Consider the following 22085-nt stretch of genomic DNA (forward strand, 5'->3'; position numbering starts at 1 on the left):
GTAAGAGAGAGAAAAAAGAAAAAAAACAACAACAACATGTAATTTAAATGTAGTTGTATAGAATGCAGTCAGTTTATCTAACAATCAGATTGTACATATTAACAAAAATATCCAAGCGATCCTCAATAATGAAAGCAAAATGGTGTGGATCACAAGAGCTGTCAGGAAATATGGTGAACAGGAAAAAAAATATTTAATGAAAACACACTTTTTCCTCTCGCTGATGAATGCGCTGCTGTACAATGTGAACAGCAACTTTTAAGTCAACAAAGATACTGCAGAAGTGCATATTCATAACTATTAAGTATATTTAATACAAACATACCATTGAAAGGCAAAGCATTTTTTATATGCACACTTAGATGCTCCTCAATCTTTGCCCTGACAGTAGGGCTGAAAGTGGGGCACAGAGGGCAGTGAAAGAGTCCTCTGCAACACGTGTTGCATTCCTGCAATCCTGCTTTAAGCCTGAATGCCAGATTGATATGTGCATCTAAAACAGAGAGAAAAACAGATAAACACCATATACACATGTAAGTTCAGGTTTTAGCAGAAGTAACAAGTTACAGTTAACATGTAAGAGATTTGGGAAGAAAATTCTTGAAAAAAAAACCAACAACCCATAATTTACAAGACACTTTAATTTGTGAAATATGTTTCTAATGACATATAACAGTCAATTGAACAGAGGCTAACTAAAATCTGGGCGATAAAATGCAGTACAGAATAGAATAGCGAATAGGAGTATTGATAAATATATAAATCTGTTTATGACGAAATTTACAGTGTTGACGATAACCAGAGGTGTCAAAAGTACACATATTCCTTTCTACAGTTTAGACACCTCTCTTTAAAAATAATCGAATAAAGGTATAAGTATTGACTTATACCTTTATTCAGCTCTAAAATATAATTTATGTACAAAATTTTGAAGTAAACTTGCGTCCGAAGCACGCGGGCGGGGGACTGATTTACAAATGTACGGATTACAAAGTACAGATACGCGTGCTAAAATGTGAGAAGTAGAAGTATAAAGAAGTATACAGTAGGCACAAAAAAGTACAGCAGTAAAGTAAAGATACCAGAAAATTCTACTTAAGTACAGTATTGAAGTATTTGTACTTCGTTATTTTGCATCTCTGACGCCAACAATAAATCATATTCTAATGCAAAATGTGTTGTTTTTCTTCTTCTCGCCCACAGAAGCCCTTAATCCAGCTCTCTTACTTAAACCAGGGCCAGGAAAACACATAGCTGTGTGCTTCTCTGCCATGAAGCACGATGAAAAAAAAAAATTAAAATAAGAACGAATGTTGTTGTAACGCAAAAAAGTGGCAACATGATCAGTGTAAGCAAACTAGACGATTCCTAGAATTATGAAATTACTAACGGCAAATTTATTTAAGAAAGAGTCTGTCCCAACCTTTGCGATCCACTTGCAAGTCTTCCACGGTATCCATGCGTGTTTCTGGATACTGTGGAGGTCACGTGTTTCCGGTTGGTGTGGAGGTCACGTGCTTCCGGCTACTGTGGAGGTAATATGGCGCTCCCCAGTGGCTGCAGCCAGACCCTTCTCGCTGTTTGTGCTGCTAGCATCACGAACAGCTGTTTGTGCTGCTAGCGCCTGTAGCAGGCGGAGGTTACTGAAACCATCAGTCCAGACAGTGTCGCTAAAGCAAGAGCTGATGGAACTCGTTATGCTGTTAGATCAACTTTCTTCACATTAAACATGCATCACAGAAGCTTCCCATTTCTAACTTTATCTAAACACCTGCAACAAATACAACATCATAGTCATAGCAGCCAATCAGGGAGCAGTAAAAGGCTGACAAGTTATAGAGACACAGCTCTCTGATTGGCTGACCTCCAGACACACCTGCTGCTGCTCTTAGCATCAGCATCCTCTAAAGAACATGACTGTGGGGAGCATGGGCTGCTGATGGAGCCAAGTCAGGGTTCCTGTGATGCTCCTGTGCAGCATGCTGTCCATGTGCAGTTCAAACACAAAGTTTAGAAGTCCTGATTGGCTGTCCAAGCAAGAAGTTACTCACAAACAGATGCAGCTAAGAGGCCTGTACCAGGAAGTGAGTTTAACACACCTGTGATATCTTCCTGATGTCTGGATTCACTGAAACTAACGAAGCAGGTTATCAGTTCACTAAGTTAATAACCAGCTTCATGTGAGCTTCACATGAAAGGAGTGAGGCTGGCATGTGACCAATCAGAAGCATGGATTAGTGTCCTGGGAGCGGAGGAAGAAGAGACTGTGACTGACAGTGAGAGAGGAGAAGCCTGCATGACTGTGTCAGTAAGACTGGAAATGAATTTTAACCTGTTTGAAACCAGGACAGAGTTACAGACTAAGTATTGTCAGAACGTCATGATTAGGAAACACGAGCATTTCATTCATGTTTCCAGCCTCGCTGGAGCTTTTTCGATGGATCCTGCAGGTATGGTGTTGCCATTTTATCACAGGGCTGATTGGTCAGCAGGTGATTTCACACCTGTTGACGTGGAGCAGCTGATGGAGTCGGGGGTGCTGAGACCTCCACCAGCTCCACACTGACGGCAGCCCAACACCACCATCAGGTTTCAGGCTCATTTAGTGTGTATCTGTAGTTCTTTGACTGACTTTAATACAAAAATGTTGACGTGTTGATCCGATTTATGTAGTGTGTGTAGATCTGCACATGTGCAGCAGGTGGATGGTCCTACACGAATCCTTTGTCGCAGCAGCTCTGACAAATGTCCAGCTGGAAACCTCGAATTGAACCCAAGCGGCAGGCAGGACGTGGACCCAAATACAGGACTCAACACACACGTGTGGATAAACTCAAAAAGGCACTTTGCTGTGAACATCTGAGCGACAAAAATCCAAAACGTAACTTAAACGAGAAACCAAAACTAGAGTGCGAGGAAAGCAAACAGAAAAACTGGGAGCTGGGAGTTTACTGGACCGAGGAACACAGGAGAGAGACAGCCACATGACGGTACGACGCGACAACGGACAGAGGACGACACGCAGCTTAAATACAAAACGGAGTAACAAGGAATCAGACACAGGAGGGAGACACAGCTGGGACTAATCACACATACCGAAACAAAGGGGAAGCAAAACTCAACAAACTGAACACAGGACAAGGACTATCAAAATAAAACAGGAAGCATGAAACAGACTTGAGACTGAGACGTGGAACACAGGGAAGACGTAGTGACAGAGAACTCACACAACACAGAGACAAATAAGGAGAACAAGAATCCAGAACTAAATCTTCACTGGAGACACGACACCAGGAACACCAGGAACACCAGGAACACCAGGAACACCAGGAACACCAGGAACACCAGGAACAGGGGAGGCACACATACCGAACAGAAACCAGGGACTATAAATATAATGCAAGCAGAAAACAATCATTGAAAGAATATAACTTAAACTGAAATTACACAAACTCGGTCCCAGACCTCAGACCCAGTACTGTGACAGTATTAGTGAAAATAAAGTAAGTGTGAAGTGCAGATCAACTTAGCGCTAATTGAACTTCTGGAGTTGAATCCCTTCCAGGAACTTTTAGAGGAATTTGTTGGTGCTGTGAGACGGGACAGGGCTGCACATCTGATGTCAGATATTCACGAATGCTTACTGCTCTGAAAGAGACATTATCTTCATTCATGCTTTATCCTCGTGGCAGGTATGCAGAGGAAAAACACTCTTTGTTTCCCTGGAGTCGAGACGAGGTCCTATTGTGTGGAGGAGTGGAAGGATTTCTGTTTTTTGAATTCACAGACGATAACATTTCACAGCCTTCAGGGAGGTGTGCTTTCAGCGCACGATGGTTCTGTCTGATACAAACATAAAAATCATCAGGTGTGAGAATACAGTTGGAAAACTAACGATTACGAGAGCAGTCACGTTTAATATTTCATCATTATTATTGTTACGATTTTTATTCTGACGGTTTGATCCTGGTCAGGTTTACCTCAGGTGTGTGCGGTTTCACCTTCATCATCTTCAGCCTCAGTTTGTCTTTGTTCCTGCAGGACGACCAACAGCGTCGGAGTGTCCTCACAGGCCGAGAACTGGCTGGAGGCGGAGTCAGAGTGTAGCAGGAGGGACTTCCTCTGAGCCGAGGGCAATATGCTGCTGACTTCCTGCTCTGACGCCTGTGGTCTCAATCTGCTCTGGTAAATAAAACCGCACATGTGAACACGTCTGTTAAGTTTCCATGACTGAATTCACAGTGAGTCTGTCTCAGCACACCAAAGAAGAAGATCATATTTTATTGTTGCATGTTTGACATACCATAATAATCCTGATTTATCTGGTACTGCTGACGTACTTTTACACTCCTGTGTAGTACACACTTGTTGTGTACACTCTTTGTGCTGCATGAACACATCAAACTGAGCCCTGATCTGAAATGAGGGCAACCTTTCACCTGCAGCTGTCACATTTTGCTGACAGTCTCGTCTTTGGTAACATGACACTAAATTCTTTTACAATGAAGATGAGTTCATGTGCAAACAGCAGCACAACCCATGCAACACGTGTAACAATGTTACAGTGACAAAAGACACCGACTCTACAGTCCCAATAGCTGCAGTTCCTCTGATGTCCAGCAGAGGCAGCAGTGAGTCAGTCCCATAGACTCCCATGTTAAAACTGTACAGCAGAAATAAACATGTTTACAGCCTGATACACAAACTGTTTGGTCCCTCCTTCATAACACCTGTATAGTAGAAGAATGTTTTTAGGATTCACCTGGTTAATATGTAATAAGGTTTAAAGTTTAGGGGCGGGGCCTCTTTGGCTGACAGGTGGATGGTGACACAGGTGTTTGTATTTGCTAGCTGTCTGCTATGCTTCACCTCAGCTAACTGGAGTTGCTGTTTTTGCTCATTAGCACATGTTACACACGTCTGTAACTCTGCCTGAGTGTTTGGGTGATGCACGTGCTCAGATGCGAGGTACGGATGCCTGGATTAACTTTAAGCGCACTATGTCTTGCGCCACCTCATCACCCTCTTTTAACCATAGATTACAAACCATAGACTATTTTCTTCAAACAAACTGTGGTGTCAGTATGCGTTTTACATCTTGGCTTATAAACCAAGTCTTACCGTACATCAGGGGTGTCCAACTCCAGGCCTCAAGGGCCGGTGTCCTGCAGGTTTTAGATGTGTCCTTGATCCATCACAGCTGATTTAAATGGCTGAATGACCTCCTCAACATGTCTTGAAGTTCTCCAGAGGCCTGGTAATGACCTAATCATTTGATTCAGGTGTGTTGACCCAGGGTGAGATCTAAAACCTGCAGGACACCGGCCCTCGTGGCCTGGAGTTGGACACCCCTGCCGTACAGTTTCGTAGTGTTGGTGGGAACCCTGAGTGTGGGTGCATTTCATAGTTTAATAGCTGCTGCCTGTTTAAAGCTGGTTGGGGCTTTATGCATCGCCGTGGATCAACGTTTTTTATCATTCCTTTGTGTTTGTGTTTCAACTGTGTCCTCTCTCCTTCAGGTGCCTCCTGATCGTACTCAAAGCCCTGCCAGCAGCTCTCGGGGTGAGTCCACCTCTGCCTTTATAAGCCCTTTCAGTCTGATCCAGCAAACACTGGCCACCAGCCATTCACAGCTTGTTGTCTTTCACTACTGTGTGATGTCATCAAATCGAGTCAGCTGAAACAAGTTGTCTGTCCATTAGCTTGTTTCCATGGTTAAAGTATCTCTGCTCTTATTGGTCAAATCGCAGACCACAGTGTGGAAGTTGTCATATGATGTAAAGATGAATCATTGGTGGGATGACATCATCAGTTGTCCTGGCCAATAGTTGGGCTGTGCTGTCGTCACTGAGCTTGAAGCCAACGTTTAAATTTCCCTCCAGCTGAGAAATGAATACCTCACAGCTGTGCTTCTGCACTCAGGTGCAGACTGTTTTATTCTGGTGTTTGCAGGAAATGCACGGCTTCACATAATTTCACATCCTTTTTTCTTTTTACATGATCTTTCTCAAACCTTTGCTTGTTGTTCTGATGAGTCCGACCCGTATGTTGCCACTGGGCCTTTCAATTCAATTCAATTCAATTTTATTTATACATCACCAAATCACAACAGTCGCCACAAGGTGCTTTATATTGTACAGTAGATAGCACAATAATACATACAGAGAAAACCCAACAATCATATGACCCCCTATGAACAAGCACTTTGGCGACAGTGGGAAGGAAAAACTCCCTTTTAACAGGAAGAAACCTCCAGCAGAACCAGGCTCAGGGAGGGGCGGGGCCATCTGCTGTGATTGGTTGGGGTGAGAGAAGGAAAACAGGATAAAGACATGCTGTGGAAGAGAGACAGAGAGTCTTCGGTACTGGTATTTTAATTAAATGCAAATTGTGATGTGGAGTTTCGGGACAGTGATGCATTACAGGTGTTACAGAGTTCAGGTTTGAGTCCTGTGTCAGATGGAGGGAGCAACAGAACCTCTGGCTGTTATATAAATAAAACTGCCATTGCTATCTGTCATCGCAGGCATCATAAATGTGCGCTCACATATTGTACTGTCTAATGACACGTTCTGTCCTTTGCCTTTAATCAGCAGATGAATCCTGAGCGCTCAGATGGAGCTCAGGATTCATCCACCAAGCAGCCACCTCCACTCTGAGCTTCTCCTTGAAGCCTGAGTCCTGCAGTCTTCTCAGAGAGATGACGAATCTCACGTTCCATCCTCGCTTGTTTCTGAATTGGATTCTGAAATCGGACTTCTTTAACAGTGACGACTCATCCTGGTGCTCACAGAGGAGCTTCAGCTTCAGCTTCTCTGTACACCACGATCCACTTCACAGTGACCAAAGAAACACAAGCTTCTGCCAACCAGCAGTAAACAGCCAGTGAAATCACAGTCAGTCGCACCTGGCATCAGATTGGTGCCGTCTGCTTTTGTTAGCTAAGACTCTGAATAGCCTAGGCTCCTCCCACAGAGGCAGGAGACATGAAAACACCGTTTAAACAGCGCTGACCAGAAACTGTAGAATAACTTTCTCTGCCATGAGCTAATCCACTGAAACTACTAACATCTAAAACAAGCTGCTATTCCCGAATGAAGCTTCTTCCCACATCGTTTCATCTCGTTACCTCTGCAGAGTCCTTTTTCCAGGGTTGTCCACACATGAGCTTTGCTCTGACGGTCATTTTATTTCTGTTCTATCATCTGTCAGAGAGAATGATGCCATCCACAGACAACAAACTAATGGTCAACCTGTCTCTATTAATTTGAACACTAGCTACCTCCAGTGCTTTCCTACCAGCAGGCGTACAGGCCGGGTCACTGTGGCAATGTTTGAGGCTCTTGTCCTGCAGTCTGATGGGTCTCAGTGATTATATTTCTGGTTCAGCAGGTGGAGAACAGCTTCATGTCCACTTTGCTAACTGCACTGTGACTGCAGAGAATAATAATGGCTAATGTTGCTAACTGAAGGTGGAGGAACGTGAGATGGGAAACTGACTGAGGAGACAGCTGGTTATAGTCACTCCTGCCGATACTGCAACACTGAACTAAACAGTGCTTCTGCAACCAACAGTTATTTTTATTATGGAGTAATCAGCTGATTTATTTATTTATCTTTAACAATTGATTCATTCAGTCAAAAACGCCATCAGAGCTTCTTGAACAGCCCAAACTGCCATATTTCATCAGTAACATGTAAATCTATGAAATATAGAAAGGCACTCGATGCGGAGCAGCTGACGCCATATTACTGAAACCAATCAAACGGTGCTGACATCAACATAACTGCAGATATATCAGTGTCCCAGGGGCCAGGGCGTCCTCGTCAGATATGACAAAAAACAAAAGCCAGCTTTGAAGCAGTGACTGTTTTTCTTCTTGAAGGATTTGAAACAGTTGTTAGTGTTTTGTTTACCGTCAGCCTGATGATGAATCTTTTAATCATGTTTCATGAAGGTTAAGTCTCGGCCTCGCTGGCGGAGTTGGGCTCAGTGAAGGATTAGTGAGCAGAGGCTCCACAAAGTCAGCAGCCCCGGATCAGACCTGATGAAAGCAAAAGTGATGGAGAACGTTTTAGAAGCATAGAGCTGATTTTTCTTTTTAATGCAAAACTACCAGTGATAGATGATCTGACTGTATAGCAGGTTTGTTGGTGTCTACAGTTTGTGTGTTCTTAACATGTGGAAACTCCATAAAAAGAGGGAATATTATCTAAACCCAACAACCTGGCAGGACGCTAACAGTGTCAGGTGCTTGGTGGATCCTTTACAGATGGCCTGCAGGCTGAAGACGAGAGGGGCCAGTGTGCATCTCACCCTGAGCGGTGCATAGCCCCCTGAAGCTAATAGTCAGTTGTGTATCATGCAGTAAATGACAGGCAGCGGTCGCTGCAGCTTTAACAAGTCTCACACGTCTCCTGAGCAATCCCAGCTAATTGTTTTTTAGCAGCTCTCCAGACTCGATGGTTTTCTGGCATAGACCTCGGTCTTCAGTTCACCACACAGATTTTCAGTGGGATTGAAGTCAGGGCTCAGTGACGTTCTCTTTGGTTTTCTGGACGTCGTTCTTCACCTGGAGCGACGTCTGTTGTGGTCGTTGACGGCACAGTTGTGTGCACATCAGTCTGAAGTTGTTTTGTACCGTGTGGCTCTCTTTGAATTTCTTAAACTTTGTGTGTTCATACTTCTGTGATTGTATGCAAATAGAAACAAGGAAAACAAGCATGTTTAGAAATGCTACGTTTAAAAATTCCTGACTGTTAGAAAACAGTAAGTGACAAACATTAAATTTCATAATATTTTGTCCTCATCTGTATGTAAACGACACTGGACTAAATTCAGGAGCTCAGGGTCTGATTGTTCAGGTCCTCTGGAGTCCCTCAGGGATCAGACCTGGATCCTCAGATGTTGTAGAGATGGAGACTGTTTTCTTTACCCTGCCTGTCACGTTGAGGTCACCAGGTTCAGTCTGTCTGGGAACAGCAGCGGCGCTGGCCAATCAGCGGCCGGGATTTCTGGTCAGCCAGTCAGTCCCTTCATCTCGGCACCCCAGATGGAGGGATGGTGATTAATGGAAGATGCTGGAAGCTGGTTTGAGTACAGTCGGAGTGCTGATGAAGAGGTGATGTGAGTGCAGGGAGTCATGACAGCGTAAGTAGTGATAGTGCAGCATAAATGGAGGTGGATGGAAGGATGATGGTTTGGGAGACGTTCAGAACAAAGTCCTGACAGCAGATAAAGTGATAGCAGTCACATTCCTGCTGATAGCCACGCCTCACTGATAACCTCGTTTACACAACGCTGCAGGAATGCGGCTGCTAACACAAACACTGCTGCCTGCTGAGAAACTCGCTGTCTGGGGCCCACAGAGGAAAAAAAACACACTCACTACATCAACAGGGACACTCGGTGTGGGATGTGTGTAGAGGAACATCCTGGATCAGGTCCTACTGTTCTGCCTGATGACCCCTCAGAGCATAGCTACATCAGTACATTTAGGTTTATCTTTCAGTACGAGGTGCAATTAAACATCGGGGTGTTTGTAGGATTTCTACATGGGATTGCACAGGAGGACAGGAAGAGTCTGTGAATAGACAGACACTTTATTGATCCCACAGCGAATAGTGTCGTGGAGAAAGTGTCAGACAGAATCGTGGGTTTGAAGCTGTGAATTGAAGGGTCGATGCTGGATGTCATCAGTGTGTATGCCCTACAGGTTGGAGATCAGGTAGAAGACAAAGAGACATTGGGGAGGAAGTTGGTCAAAGTGGTGGTTGATTTCAATGGACAGGTGAACAGGGCTGATGAAAAGCTGTTGTGTAGGTGTGATGTTAAGGAGAGACATGCAGGAGGGCAGTATGTTTACTTACACAGCGCCAAATCACAACAGTCGCCTCAAGGTGCTTTATACTGTAAGGTCGACCCTACAATAATACATATACAGATAAACCCAACAATCATATGACCCCCTATGAGCAAGCACTTTGGCGACAGTGGGAAGGAAAAACTCCCTTTTAACAGGAAGAAACCTCCGGCAGAACCAGGCTCAGGGAGGGGCGGGGCCATCTGCTGCGAACTGAAGGAGTGTCACCGTGTCTTTGTGGATCAGAGAAAGATCAGAGAAAGCAGATGATTGGTTGCTGAGAGAGGAACTGTGCTACTGCATTAGGAAGTATGTGAGGGTGGTGCAGTATGAGGACAGAGAGACAGAGGTGAGGCGTGCGGTAAGAGGGACAGATGGGTCGACCAGTAAGTTCAGAATCCGTGGACTGATGTTTGCAGATGACACTGTGATCTGTAGTGAGAGCAGAGAGCAGGTGGAGATCCAGCAGAGAAGAGGAACGAAAGAAGACAGAATACATGTGTCTGAATGAGACGGAGACAGAAGGAGAGGCAAAGACGAAGGAGCAGAGGGTCAAGCAAGGGACTGAGCTGGGAGTTACAGAGCTGAAGCTGTTCAGATGTTCACTGGGTCCATCAAGGGGGAGTCAGAGAGCCTGAGATGGTTTGCACATGTGCAGAGGAGGGAGAGTGGATACGATGGACCTGCCAGGCAGGAGGAAAAGAGGACAAGCACAGAGAAGATTGATGGATGTGGTGAAGAAGGTTGGTGTGACAGAGGAGGATTCTGGGACATGGTGACCTCTGAAGGCAGCATCTAGAAGAAGATGAATGAAAGCATGTCAGAGTTTAAATACTGGGTCAAAAATGGCTCAAGCCTGTGCCATCCAACGTGTCCAGGATGGTAACGTCTGTTCTGTCTGTAGGACAGAAAAACAGGACATCTGGGTCTTTTCGTCTTTATGACCTGCGCTGTGCAACTGATTTGTGTCACTGGTTTTCATAAATGAAGAAAACTCAACATTCAAGGCTTTTTCAAAGAGTGATGCCATATAAGGACAGTGGGGTGAAATCAAATCAGACAGCTGGGTATGAAACTACCTGAAGGCGATTTGACTGAATGGTATGAGATCGAACTGTGTTCATTTTGTTAAGGAAGAAATCCAAAAGGTCGCAGCGTTAGTTAAGGTAGCAGTGACAGAAGTATTATTCAGTCTATTTGGTGTATGCGTATTGTTTGTGATGAGGTCCCCTTTCAGTCTTATTATGTTCTGGTTGTGTTCATCCTGGCAATAAAAATCACAAATTAGAAAACAGAAAAGCAAACTGCACCGTTCAATTCCCAGTTGACCGCTTGCGTTTGTAACTACAGGACAGCGAGGACCATAAAAAGCCCAAAATACAAAAAAAAATTATTTAAAGCAGGACCAAGTTACAACATCACAGCTACTATGTTATTTTACTGAACACATGTACATAAACAGTATTTATGGAATATTGAAACATATTAATATTCTTGAAACATGTACAGATTGTTTTCACCGACCTTCTGTACATGTTCCCTAATATCTGTTATATATTACAACGAAGTAGCTTACATGAGTGGATTTATGCACACTCGGCACTACATGAGGGTTTCTGCTACACTGTGCATAGGTGTAGAAGAACAGCTATTGGTCAAGTCCAAGAATCGGCCAATCATAGAGCCAATAGCATCAACCCTTTTTTCTCAAACAAGCACAGAGACTGTCAGTCTGAGGCTTTAAGAGCACATGTAACCTTCAATAATAACAGTAATTCTGTGAATGACCAACTCAAACTCTTCAGCCAGTCGTTCGTGTCAGTTACCAGTAAGACTGAAAGTAACTTGGATCATTACTGACAAACACATGTATTTAAGAGTCTGGTATGAGGGCCTGTCAGTGAGGCGTCACATGGCTGTCCTTCCAGGATTCTGACTCTTAGGGCAGCACCACATCCCCCACTCACCTGTTGGAGCACCAATCACCGTGAAATCCTCAGTCGCTGTCCGTGGTCCTGCAATTCCAGCAGTCTATTTTGAGTGGAATTAAAGTTTATTAAGGAAAAAATGTGTTTCTAAAGTTTATTGACGTAAATGCATTAATTAGACTGACGTCCGTCTAAGGTGGGGTGGGGTCCAAGGTCGATATTGTCATCCCACCGTTCTCACCATTCCCCAGCCATCGTGCTTTAAACCTCAGGGCGCAGGCTGTGAAATCCATGCCTCTGAAGCCACAGTGTGCTGAGATGAACCCGGAGTTTTGTTGTTGCTGGTGTTGTGTGGCTGCTTTGGGTTGGAGGCTCCGTTGAGTTTGCTGAGTAAATGTAGAATCGGGTGTCTTATTGGCTGATACATTTTTAACACATCTTCATCTGATACTCCAAATAAGCTGACGCAAGACTTTCTAAACCTCTGCCAGCTGTGAGCAGCTTTCTGTGAGACAAAATCACAGCTTAAATCATTTTCTGACAAACCTGCAGGGTGATGCTTTTTTTTTTTTAAAGAATGGAGCAGATTGTAGATTTGCCACTGCTAACATTTTTATGGCTTCTTGTTAGCATCAACTTCTCTGTGGAACTCATATAAAGTGCTGCAGTCAAGTTAAACACATGAATCAAACAATATTGGATGTTTTGTTTTCTTGTTTTCTTGTAGGGTCTACCTTACAGTATAAAGCACCTTGAAGCAACTGTTGTTGTGATTTGGTGCCACATAAATAAATAAATTGAACTGAATTCATTTTCTATGGATTAATGAGGGAATGATCATCATCCTGTGTCCATGATACTACTCGATTACTTTTGAGCCTTTGAATGGGGAGCTGTGTATAAAATGGCTGCAGCTCCTAAAATAATATTGCAATACTTATTTTTTCAGACCTTTTGAATTGAGTGTGAAAGTCTGCATGTTTCTGATTACAGTTTCCTGTGTAGGTGTACTGAGGCAAAATGACCTAAACAATCATGTAGCTGGCTAAATAGACCTGACTGTGCTGTGAAACTGAATCTACCTGAGACTGGTTTGCCAGAGGTTGTGTTCCCATTGCTCAAAGTTCATATTGCTGCTCTGCAGTCAGGATAGTTTTTGTTTGTGTGCAAAACTTGTTTGTTTGAATTTGAGCTCAACTTCAAACCATGTAGTTTAATAAAAAGTGCACAGGCTGGTCACAGAGCGATTCATTAAGATCAATGAAGATCAGGTGTGATTATTTTTATAGGTGCACTTGTACTGCTTCAATAGTTTTATCACAGAGGTTACACGTTTATTTACACGTCTAACTGTGAGCACAAAGGTTGTGTCTGTAAATGCACTGGAACACGTGCCTCTGGCTTGTTTTAGAGTTTAAATCTCACTTTTCTGTCATATCCATCTGGACATCTGAACATCTGTACTCATTGAAAGAATCGGTCAGGAAAAATTGGAGCGTGATTGTCACTGACGTGATCTGATAAACACACACACACACACACACACAGTCAGCTGTCTGCTTCCTGAGAATCTGAGATGCTTGTCTTTCTGTCTGACTTCTGTTTACATTCCTCACTGTCTGAACAGAAAATAAAAACAGTGCTGCGGTCTGAGCATCAATAGACAGAAACCTTTACCAAGTCTAAAAACACACATCAGGTTGATGTCATTTGAGTCCTTTCATTCTAACAAATACTATGTTATTGACTTAGACCCAGTTGACCAATGTCAGTTTAACTCTTTATTTATTCAAGCAAAACTTGAACTCGGGTAAGTTCCACTGTGAGTATTTCAACACAGGGCCTGAGCAGGGGGGCAACTCCCTGGGAGTCGTACCGGGGCTACCTGGGTCAGCTTCATTCTGTTGAGTGTTCAATGCTCACGATGGCACTAAGATTCGGTTCTACAGTGGGCAGATTTTCTTCGAGAGGGAACTGTAGATACAGAGCATCGGGTTTTATATTTCAGGAATCAGGGCGGTAGGTGATGATGAAATTGAACCTAGCAGAAAATAATTGCCTGTTGCCTGTTGGGAGTTGAACTTTTCAGCTGATTGGAGGTAGGAGGATAGGTTTTTATGAGCTGTCCAGGTTATGAAGGCGTCCTCCTGTAACCAGCGCCTCCACTCCTCAGCTAGCTCGCAGTTAACAGCATCATAGTCCTGATGTGTGGCTTCTGTGTTTAAGCCAAGAAGACGGAGTAGAGCAGAGAAAATGTGAAACTCGAGACCACAAGCTGAAGATGTTCAGTTTGATGGGGCACACAGCTGACCGCAGAGACAGGAACTCCCAAAGGCTAGTTGCCTAGTTGCTCTTTTACACACTGGAATCTGTAAAGGCTTGGAAAGGTAAGGGGTCCTGGAAAAACTGAGCTAAGCATGGAAGTAAGGAGTTGCAAGCGAGGATGCGAGTCTTGTAAGTTCCGCCCTTTGGCTTCATCAGACAACAGACACAAAACACCCAGGATGGCCCCAAAAATACAGACCTTAACTGCAGCCTTCCTTTTGTTTTGATGCCTCTTCGGCTCCACCTCTCGACTCGTGTAACCCGGTGCGTGACGCGGTCAGCATAAACACGAGTGCTGGTCTTTGTTGGTCTTTACTGCCACTCCAATGATATACCAGCACGGGAGCTCAGAGGTTCTCAGACTATGTCGAGAGAGATGCTGCGACAGAAAAACGAGTCCTTTGCTTCATGTTTCAAAGCAAAGGCCTGTGACCTCAGACGTGATGTCACAGCTCTGAGTGCTGGTGTCAGCTGAGCTGCAATGACGTGTTATTATGATACAGTGATGTCATGGTGATGTCATGTAATATTGTTCTCTTGTTTCCAGGGTGACTTGTCTGAACCATGTGGTGGGCGGGACTGCTCCACCTGTCAGTGTTTCCCAGCCAAGGGAGCAAGGGTGAGACTCCGCCCACTAACTGTAACACACACGAACAGCAGCAAACCACAGCGCAGCTGCACACTCTTCAGTGTCAACAAACCTCAGACTCCTTCAGTGGCAGCTCAGAACACACACACACACACACACACACACACACAGTGAAATGAGGAGTCGTTTGAGGAGTGCTGCTGTTAAATTATCAGCTGTTTACCTTAAACTGACTCAGCAGATTACTCACACACATGCATGTTTTCATCACTTCAGAGGACTTGCATGAATTTCTTTGCACTTAACTGAACCTTGAACCTGAATTTTCACCCTAAATTTCAATGATTCTGATTATAAGGACCTTTATTCCCAACAGGGAGCATGTCCCCACAGGTCAGTTATCCCAGCACGGGATGGCGTTGTGCTGTAACTGCTGTTAGAGCTCGTGGTTGTCAGGACTCAGGCTTGTTTGTACGTTATCAGGGGCCAATCACACCGCTGATGTAACATCACATGACAATCAGCTGATCAAGTTAACAACAGCAATAAGAACAAGATGTATCTGTCAGACTGTCGTCCAGCTTCACACTGACCTCCTGCGTGTGTGTGTGTTTGTGTGTGTGTGTGTGTTTGTACAGCTGGGGGCAGTAGACAGGCAGAGAGGATTGTGGGAAGGCGTCTGTCTCAGTGATTTCACGCTGAGCGGTTTAAGAGAAAGGAGGATGGAGAGAGGACTAACAGAGATCACAGCTGTCACATCTCATCACACACACTCATGGACACACACACACTCACAGACACAGGATCGACGGATTCACCCAAACCGATCGGTTTTGATTATAAACACAGATGTATCAATAAGTTTGTATCGGTGTATCTGATCAGTGATTAATGATCAGATAACATCAGGGATCATAAACATCTCGATGTTGGAGACAACCAGAGAGCTCTGACTAACACTGGGAAACTGGATACAGGCGAGTTTTAGTCAAGACATCAAACTTTATTTGTACATCAGGTAAAAATGGGACAAACATGCTTTATAATGTGTGCAGATCACAGCCTTTTATTCCACGTGAATCATTACAGTCATTACAAAAACACTCTGGTCACTGTTGCAACATAAGCTGTGGAGACACCTGATCCAGGTGTCTCCACAGCTTATGTTGCAACAGTGACCAAAAACACTCTGGTTTTGGTCACTGTTGCAACAGAGACTGTGTGTAACACCTGGATCAGGTGTTACACACAGTCTCACCCACTACAGTTACATTACTGTGATGAAGCTTTGCAGCCAGATCATGCGATAAACACACTGACCTCCTTCTCCTCACCTGCCCAGGTGACTCGGTCTGTACATGCTCACCTTGTGTTCTTCTTGGCTTTTATGCTTGTTTTGCTCTCGTAAGGCCTCATTACCTCGCAGATATTCATGTTTCCTCAGCCAGAAACTGCACACCTCTGAATGAATGACCTAGTTTCAGAAAAGCATTGATTTGGTTTAGTTTCTGTTTCATCATGTGGCCCAAACAGCAAATGGAGCCTTGTAGTTAAAGTGGATCTAGTTTTCCTTACTTGCTGTCATATATCTCCTGGTCCAGAGGTGCATCTTCATATTAAGTGCGTTTCTAATAATGAGCTCAGACGTGTACAGTCGTCCCTGTGAGCGAAAACCTCGGTCTGCTAGTAACACTCCATGTTTCCTACTCTTGTATTTGCGATATCATCTAAAGGAAATAATCTAATCCCTAATATGATTATCTGAGGCATCAAAGCTCCACTTCCAAGTCCAGAGATTTAAAAAAACGGCTCTGGAAATGGAGCAGAACGTTAAAGTGAAACCGCACTGAGGGTCACCATCACTCAGCTTAACAACAGGCTTAAAAACCAAGTGTACACAAAGTGAGCACATGAGCGCTGAACGCGACAAGACGGCACCTGTCGCTCAAGGTACGCGCCATTCCCTTGATCCTGGAACGCTCTCTGCTTTTACTCAGTTTAAACCACAAAGGGCTGAGTTTATGCTGTAAATCTGACCTTTGACCTTATCAGTGTGCAGATGTGTGGATGTGGGTGTGGACAGTACTGTGCTTTTGGCACACTCATTTCTGAATCTTCTATAATAAGCAGTTCAAACGTGGCAGTGTGTGTCGGGTGTCACTGTTCTGGTGCCACACCGCCCTCGAATGGTCAGATAACAGCATTACACATCTGGGACTCGAATGCACCAACATCTGGATTAAACCATATGAAGTCCACCCGCTCTGCCTCAGTGCCGTGATTAACAAAGTTTTTAAAGGTTTTGCAGAGTCTTCTGTCTCAGGTTCAGTTATGTTCCCGCATGTTTAATATGTTCTTATACTTTCTGACAGGTGACGCTTTACACCATGAGCCATTCTTTGTGAGTCAGCTTGTTAATGTGACGGTGTATTTAATGAGAAACTAAAAAGTAATATGACAAAGAATGATTTACAGTTTCAAAAGTCCAGATTCGAGCAGACTGTTGAATTCTCTTAGTTTGTTTGTCGGCTTTGAGTTTGTCGAGTGATCAGGATTAAGATAAGATGGGGCCTGATTATTTAAGACCTTGTATGTGAGGAGCAGGATTTTGAATTCTGGATTTAACAGGAAGCCAATGAAGGGAAGCCAAAACAGGAGAAATCTGCTCTCTCTTTCTAGTCCCTGTCAGGACTCTTGCTGCAGCATTTGGATCAGCTGAAGGTTTTTCAGCGAGTTTTTAGGACATCCTGATAATAAAGAATTACAGTAGTCCAGCCTGGAAGTAATAAATGCATGAACTAGTTTTTCAGCGTCACTCTGAGACAGGATATTTCTAACTTTAGAGATGTTGCACAAATGGAAGAAAGCAGTCTTACATATTTGTTTAATATGTGCGTTGAAGGACATGTCCTGGTCAAAAATGACTCCAAGGTTCCTCACAGTGTTACTGGAGGCCAAGGTAATGCCATCCAGAGTAAGAATCTGCTTAGATACCATATTTCTAAGATTTTCAGGGTCGAGTACAATAACCTCAGTTTGATCTGAATTAAGAAGCAGAAAGTTAGCGGCCATCCAGGTCTTTATGTCTTTAAGACATTCCTGCAGTTTAACTCACTGGTGTGTGATACCTGGCTTCATGGACAGATAGAGCTGCGTGTCATCTGCATAGCAGTGAAAATTTATGCTCTGTCTTCTAATGATGCTGCCTAAGGGAAGCATGTATAATGTAAACAGAACTGGTCCTGGTTGTCCATTGTAGTGACAGAGAGCCTCGGGATCAGGCGGCCTAATAGAGCTCTCGATGGAACCTGAGGTTGTTCATGTTTTCTATTAAGATTTATTCATTTTTATCAGTTTTTAAAGGATTAACAGGTTTCTTTGTGTCCTGCAGGGTGCTCCTGGTTCTCTGGGTCTGCAGGGCCCTAACGGACCCATGGCTTCCCGGGTCCTCAGGGGCCTCCAGGAGAGAAAGGCCAGAGAGGAGATGAGGGGCCAACAGGAGCTGCAGGCCTGAAAGGACATATGGTGAAGGAACATGGTTCTGCTGTTCCAGAACTTTATGTTTTCTGCCCTCAGGGGTGTACTGCAACGCAGGTTTAACAGGGTCAGGCTTTCTGTTTTAGCAGCACTCTGCTTCAGGCATTTGACTCACAAAATGGGTCAGCTGAGCACCTTCTACTCCACTCAGAGACAACACCAGAGGAACTTTAGACATAGACCATCTGCGCAACGCTGAAAACTCTGAAAACATAGTTTGCTTTGTAGTACACCCGTCTGAAGACGAGATACTGTTTTTGTTGTCTGACCAATCGGAGCTCTGTTAGGCCTCACATGGTATCTAACCCCTAATATTTCCGGGGAACTGTGTGGAGAACAGTTTAACTGTCTGCTTGTTGTTTGTGGTTCAGGGATCTCTTGGTGTTCCTGGTTTTCCAGGTTTGGATGGAGTTCCGGTAAGAAGCCCCGCCCCTCTCAGCCTCTTAGCTCAGTCAGCTGTGACCTAGTGATGTCCTGCTATCAGCATCTGGTTGTGTTTATGTGTCCAGGGACACCCGGGACCTGCTGGAGGTCCAGGACGTCCAGGTCTGGATGGATGTAATGGAACTAGAGGAGACAAGGGGAAAGCTGGCCTTCCGGGAGAACAAGGACGTGACGGAGAACTGGTCAGAAATGACAGTAACACTGATAGCAAACACTTCACTATGGAGATCAAGAAAGGCCACAGTAAAAATAATCAGAGCTGGAGAAACATTCAGTTTTCCAGAATCCAGATTTTAGAACTCTTGATTTTAACTGCCTGATGGTGAAAGAGTCCTGACGGAGTAAGGATGAGGTTTTCTAGTCTTACACTGCTTTGAGCCTCTGTATGGATAGTTCAGTGTACTGCAGTATATGTAGTACAGTAGTATTTGACGATCGCTGTGGTGTTTAATTCTTCAGGGTTTTCCAGGACCGAAAGGATATCCAGGAGATCAGGCGGTGTACTTCATACGTTACCCTGGAGTGACTGTAAGTACACTTGTACTGCTGCAGGTTAGGATCAGGATTTGGCTTATTAATCACAGCATTTCTGTCTGACAGGGAGATGCTGGGCCCAGTGGATGTCCTGGTCTGCAGGTGAGTAAACAAACTGTCATGTGACACACAAGCCAGCGGGCTTATAGGGAGGAAGTAGTCGTAGTGGTCCTCCTTCAGGTTTCTGTCTGTCTGACCGCAGGGTGAGCAGGGCTTCTCGGGATCGAAGGGAGCAACGGGTTCTCCAGGACCGAAAGGCCAAGACGTGAGTCACCAGTATTAATATTTACTGCTTGGAGAAAGTAATCTGGTGTTGTGTCACGTGTTTAAGTTGAGGACAGTTAAAGGGACCTGGTCTCGGGTTTCTACTGTTCCACGTTGGACTTTTGAAGCCAGAAACAGACAAGAATGCTGGCACAGATATGAAGCTGCATCTATAATAATAATGGACTGCATTTATATAGCGAGACCCTCAAAGCGCTTTACAATTCCACTATTCATTCACACACTGGTGGAGCAGACCCTGGGGCAGACTGACAGAAGCGAGGCTGCCATATCACGCCATCGGCCCCTCTGGCCAACACCAGTAGGCAGTAGGTGAAGTGTCTTGCCCAAGGACACAACGACCGAGACAGACAGAGCAGGGGATCGAACTGGCAACCTTCCGGTTACAAGATGAGCTTCCCAACCCCCTGAGCCACGGTCGCCCCTATATACCCTGTATGGGAGTCTTGATGCATGCTCGATCATCCAGGTGAGTAAATCCACTGAATGAACACTGGGCGAGCAGGTCACTTCCTTGATCATTAATATGCAAATTGTCATCAACGGCCATGAGTACCATTCACAGAGAGTTGGGGAATGGCTGCAATCACAGCATTGTAAGACGGTGACAGATGTACCCTTAGGCCCCTCCTCGATTCAGAGATGGTCTTTCCCTTTTCACGTAAATGGCCTCCTTGACTCCGCGCTCAAACCAGCGTTCCTCCCTGTCCAGGATGTGTACATCCTCATCGTTGAAAGAGTGTCCACTGGCCTGTAGGTGTAAATAGACTGCAGAGTCCTGCCTGATGAGGTTGCTCTTCTGTGTTGTGCCATCCGCTTCGCTAGAGGTTGTTTGGTTTCCCCGATGTATAAATCCTGGCAATCCTCCTGGCACTTACAGCGTACACTATGTTACTCTGTTTGTGTCGGGGGACCCGATCCTTGGGGTGGACCAGTTTTTGGCGCAGCATGTTTTGGGGTTTAAAAGCCACAGAGACCCGGTGTTTAGAGAAAATGCGTCTCAGCTGCCTGTATGGGAGCCAGACTGGGTGTTGTAGGGGCTCAAAAACTTCAGTTCAATTTATAACTTTTTTGTAATGTGTTTTTTTCTGTGTTTTTGGCTTTACATTATGTCTCTCTCCATTAAAATTAAGCTACCCTAAAAGTTGGACACTGTTCATTATTTTTTGTTAGTAGGCAAACTTAAAAATTCAGCTGAGAATCAAAGAATTATTTTCCCGATCTAAAGTCTTGATCAGGGTCACGTTGATTGAGGGCAGCAAACTAAGTGCTGCTGTCTGCTGTCTAATTGCAATAATGAAATCTTTGCTCTCTGTGCAGGGTGTACCTGGAAGCCCGGGTTCTCGAGGTTCACCCGTAAGTAATATACACGTAGTAGAGTATAGTATTGTGATTAGCATCAGAGTACTTTGAAAGACTGCGTTTTCTGACCTTTTATTTCAGAATTTGTTGTTTGTGCATTTCAGGGGGAAAGAGGTCGATCTCTACCTGGACAGAAAGGAGACGAGGTACAACCACGCCCCCTTCCTCAGCGGCATTTCTTTAAACTGAATCAGCAGCACGTGAAGAGCCTGTTGCCCGAGGCAATAGCGCTGTGCAAAAGTCACATTTGACAACTTGTTTCGGGCAGAGCTCTGTTTGCCACATTCTTCTGTTTGACTGGTTTACCTTCTGTTTTCATTTCACTACAAACTGTATAAATAGTACTTCACCACTGACAATTGCTGCAGCAATACAGCAGCAAGAGCAACACATCAGTACTGTGTAGTATGTGCAGTGCCAGTACTGTAGCAGTTTGTGTGGTCCACAGGGGGATCAGGGTTTGCAGGGACGTCCAGGGCCGTTTGAGTATGTTGACCCTCCCGAAGACCTCTACATCAAAGGAGACAAAGTAGGTGGAGCCTCACTCTGTTACAGCCTATCAGATGACACATTTAAGGGGACTTCCTGTTTCTGTTAAACTTTATAGCTAATTAGCCAGCTCGATGCATAGTGACATTCAGAGTTGCTAACAGCACAAAGCTTTCTGCATGAAGCCTGTGTAGACCTCAAACCTCAGGAAGTAGGAGCCTTTATTTTTAAAAACTGGTTCTATGTAGGTTTATTGTAAAATTCGAGTAGCTAGTGTTTTTAATGCCTGGTACAAATGTTGGTTTCTAATATCTCTTGGAGTCCAATGTTGGGAGGTTTGCTGTCGGTTTCTTATGCTGGTTTCCATTTAGGGGCTCTAATGTTGCATTCTGCTTGGATATTCCAGGGCTCCCGGGGAGTTAAAGGAGTCTGTGGAATTGACGGACTGCGGTAGGTTAAATATCTTATTTAGGAACTTGAAGTTCTCCTTGTTGTTGGATTCTTGGGCACCAGGCTCACTCGAAGGTTAGGATTCTCCTGATTTACATAGTTCAGGACTATCGTCATCCTGAAAATTGTCATCTGTAATCTCATGTTTGAAGGATACTCAACTGCCGTGGTTATTGTTCCCACATCTCCAAATATCATTTTTAGTAGCACTGTTACTGATCAGATATTTTTTATTGGATTGTGGTCTCAGGGTCTGGATGGGCCACCTGGATGGAAGGG

General features: G+C 44.4%; 1 protein-coding gene across 1 annotated transcript; it reads left to right on the forward strand.

Annotated features, from left to right (window-relative positions):
* The first annotated feature begins 687 nt into the window (after nucleotides 1-687).
* Nucleotides 688-21810, forward strand: LOC109200069 (collagen alpha-4(IV) chain). The gene is made up of 14 exons (XM_025897931.1): nucleotides 688-2084; nucleotides 4042-4185; nucleotides 5520-5562; nucleotides 14664-14735; nucleotides 18097-18230; nucleotides 18614-18658; nucleotides 18752-18868; nucleotides 19146-19214; nucleotides 19287-19322; nucleotides 19423-19485; nucleotides 20826-20861; nucleotides 20972-21013; nucleotides 21316-21396; nucleotides 21763-21810. Exons 5-14 carry the CDS (start codon nucleotides 18228-18230, stop codon nucleotides 21808-21810), a joined length of 540 nt encoding a protein of 179 aa, XP_025753716.1. The 5' UTR covers nucleotides 688-2084; nucleotides 4042-4185; nucleotides 5520-5562; nucleotides 14664-14735; nucleotides 18097-18227.
* The last annotated feature ends 275 nt before the right edge of the window (nucleotides 21811-22085 follow it).

This window comes from Oreochromis niloticus, linkage group LG14 (assembly GCF_001858045.2).
Source record: "Oreochromis niloticus isolate F11D_XX linkage group LG14, O_niloticus_UMD_NMBU, whole genome shotgun sequence".
Taxonomy (NCBI): Eukaryota; Metazoa; Chordata; class Actinopteri; order Cichliformes; family Cichlidae; genus Oreochromis; species Oreochromis niloticus.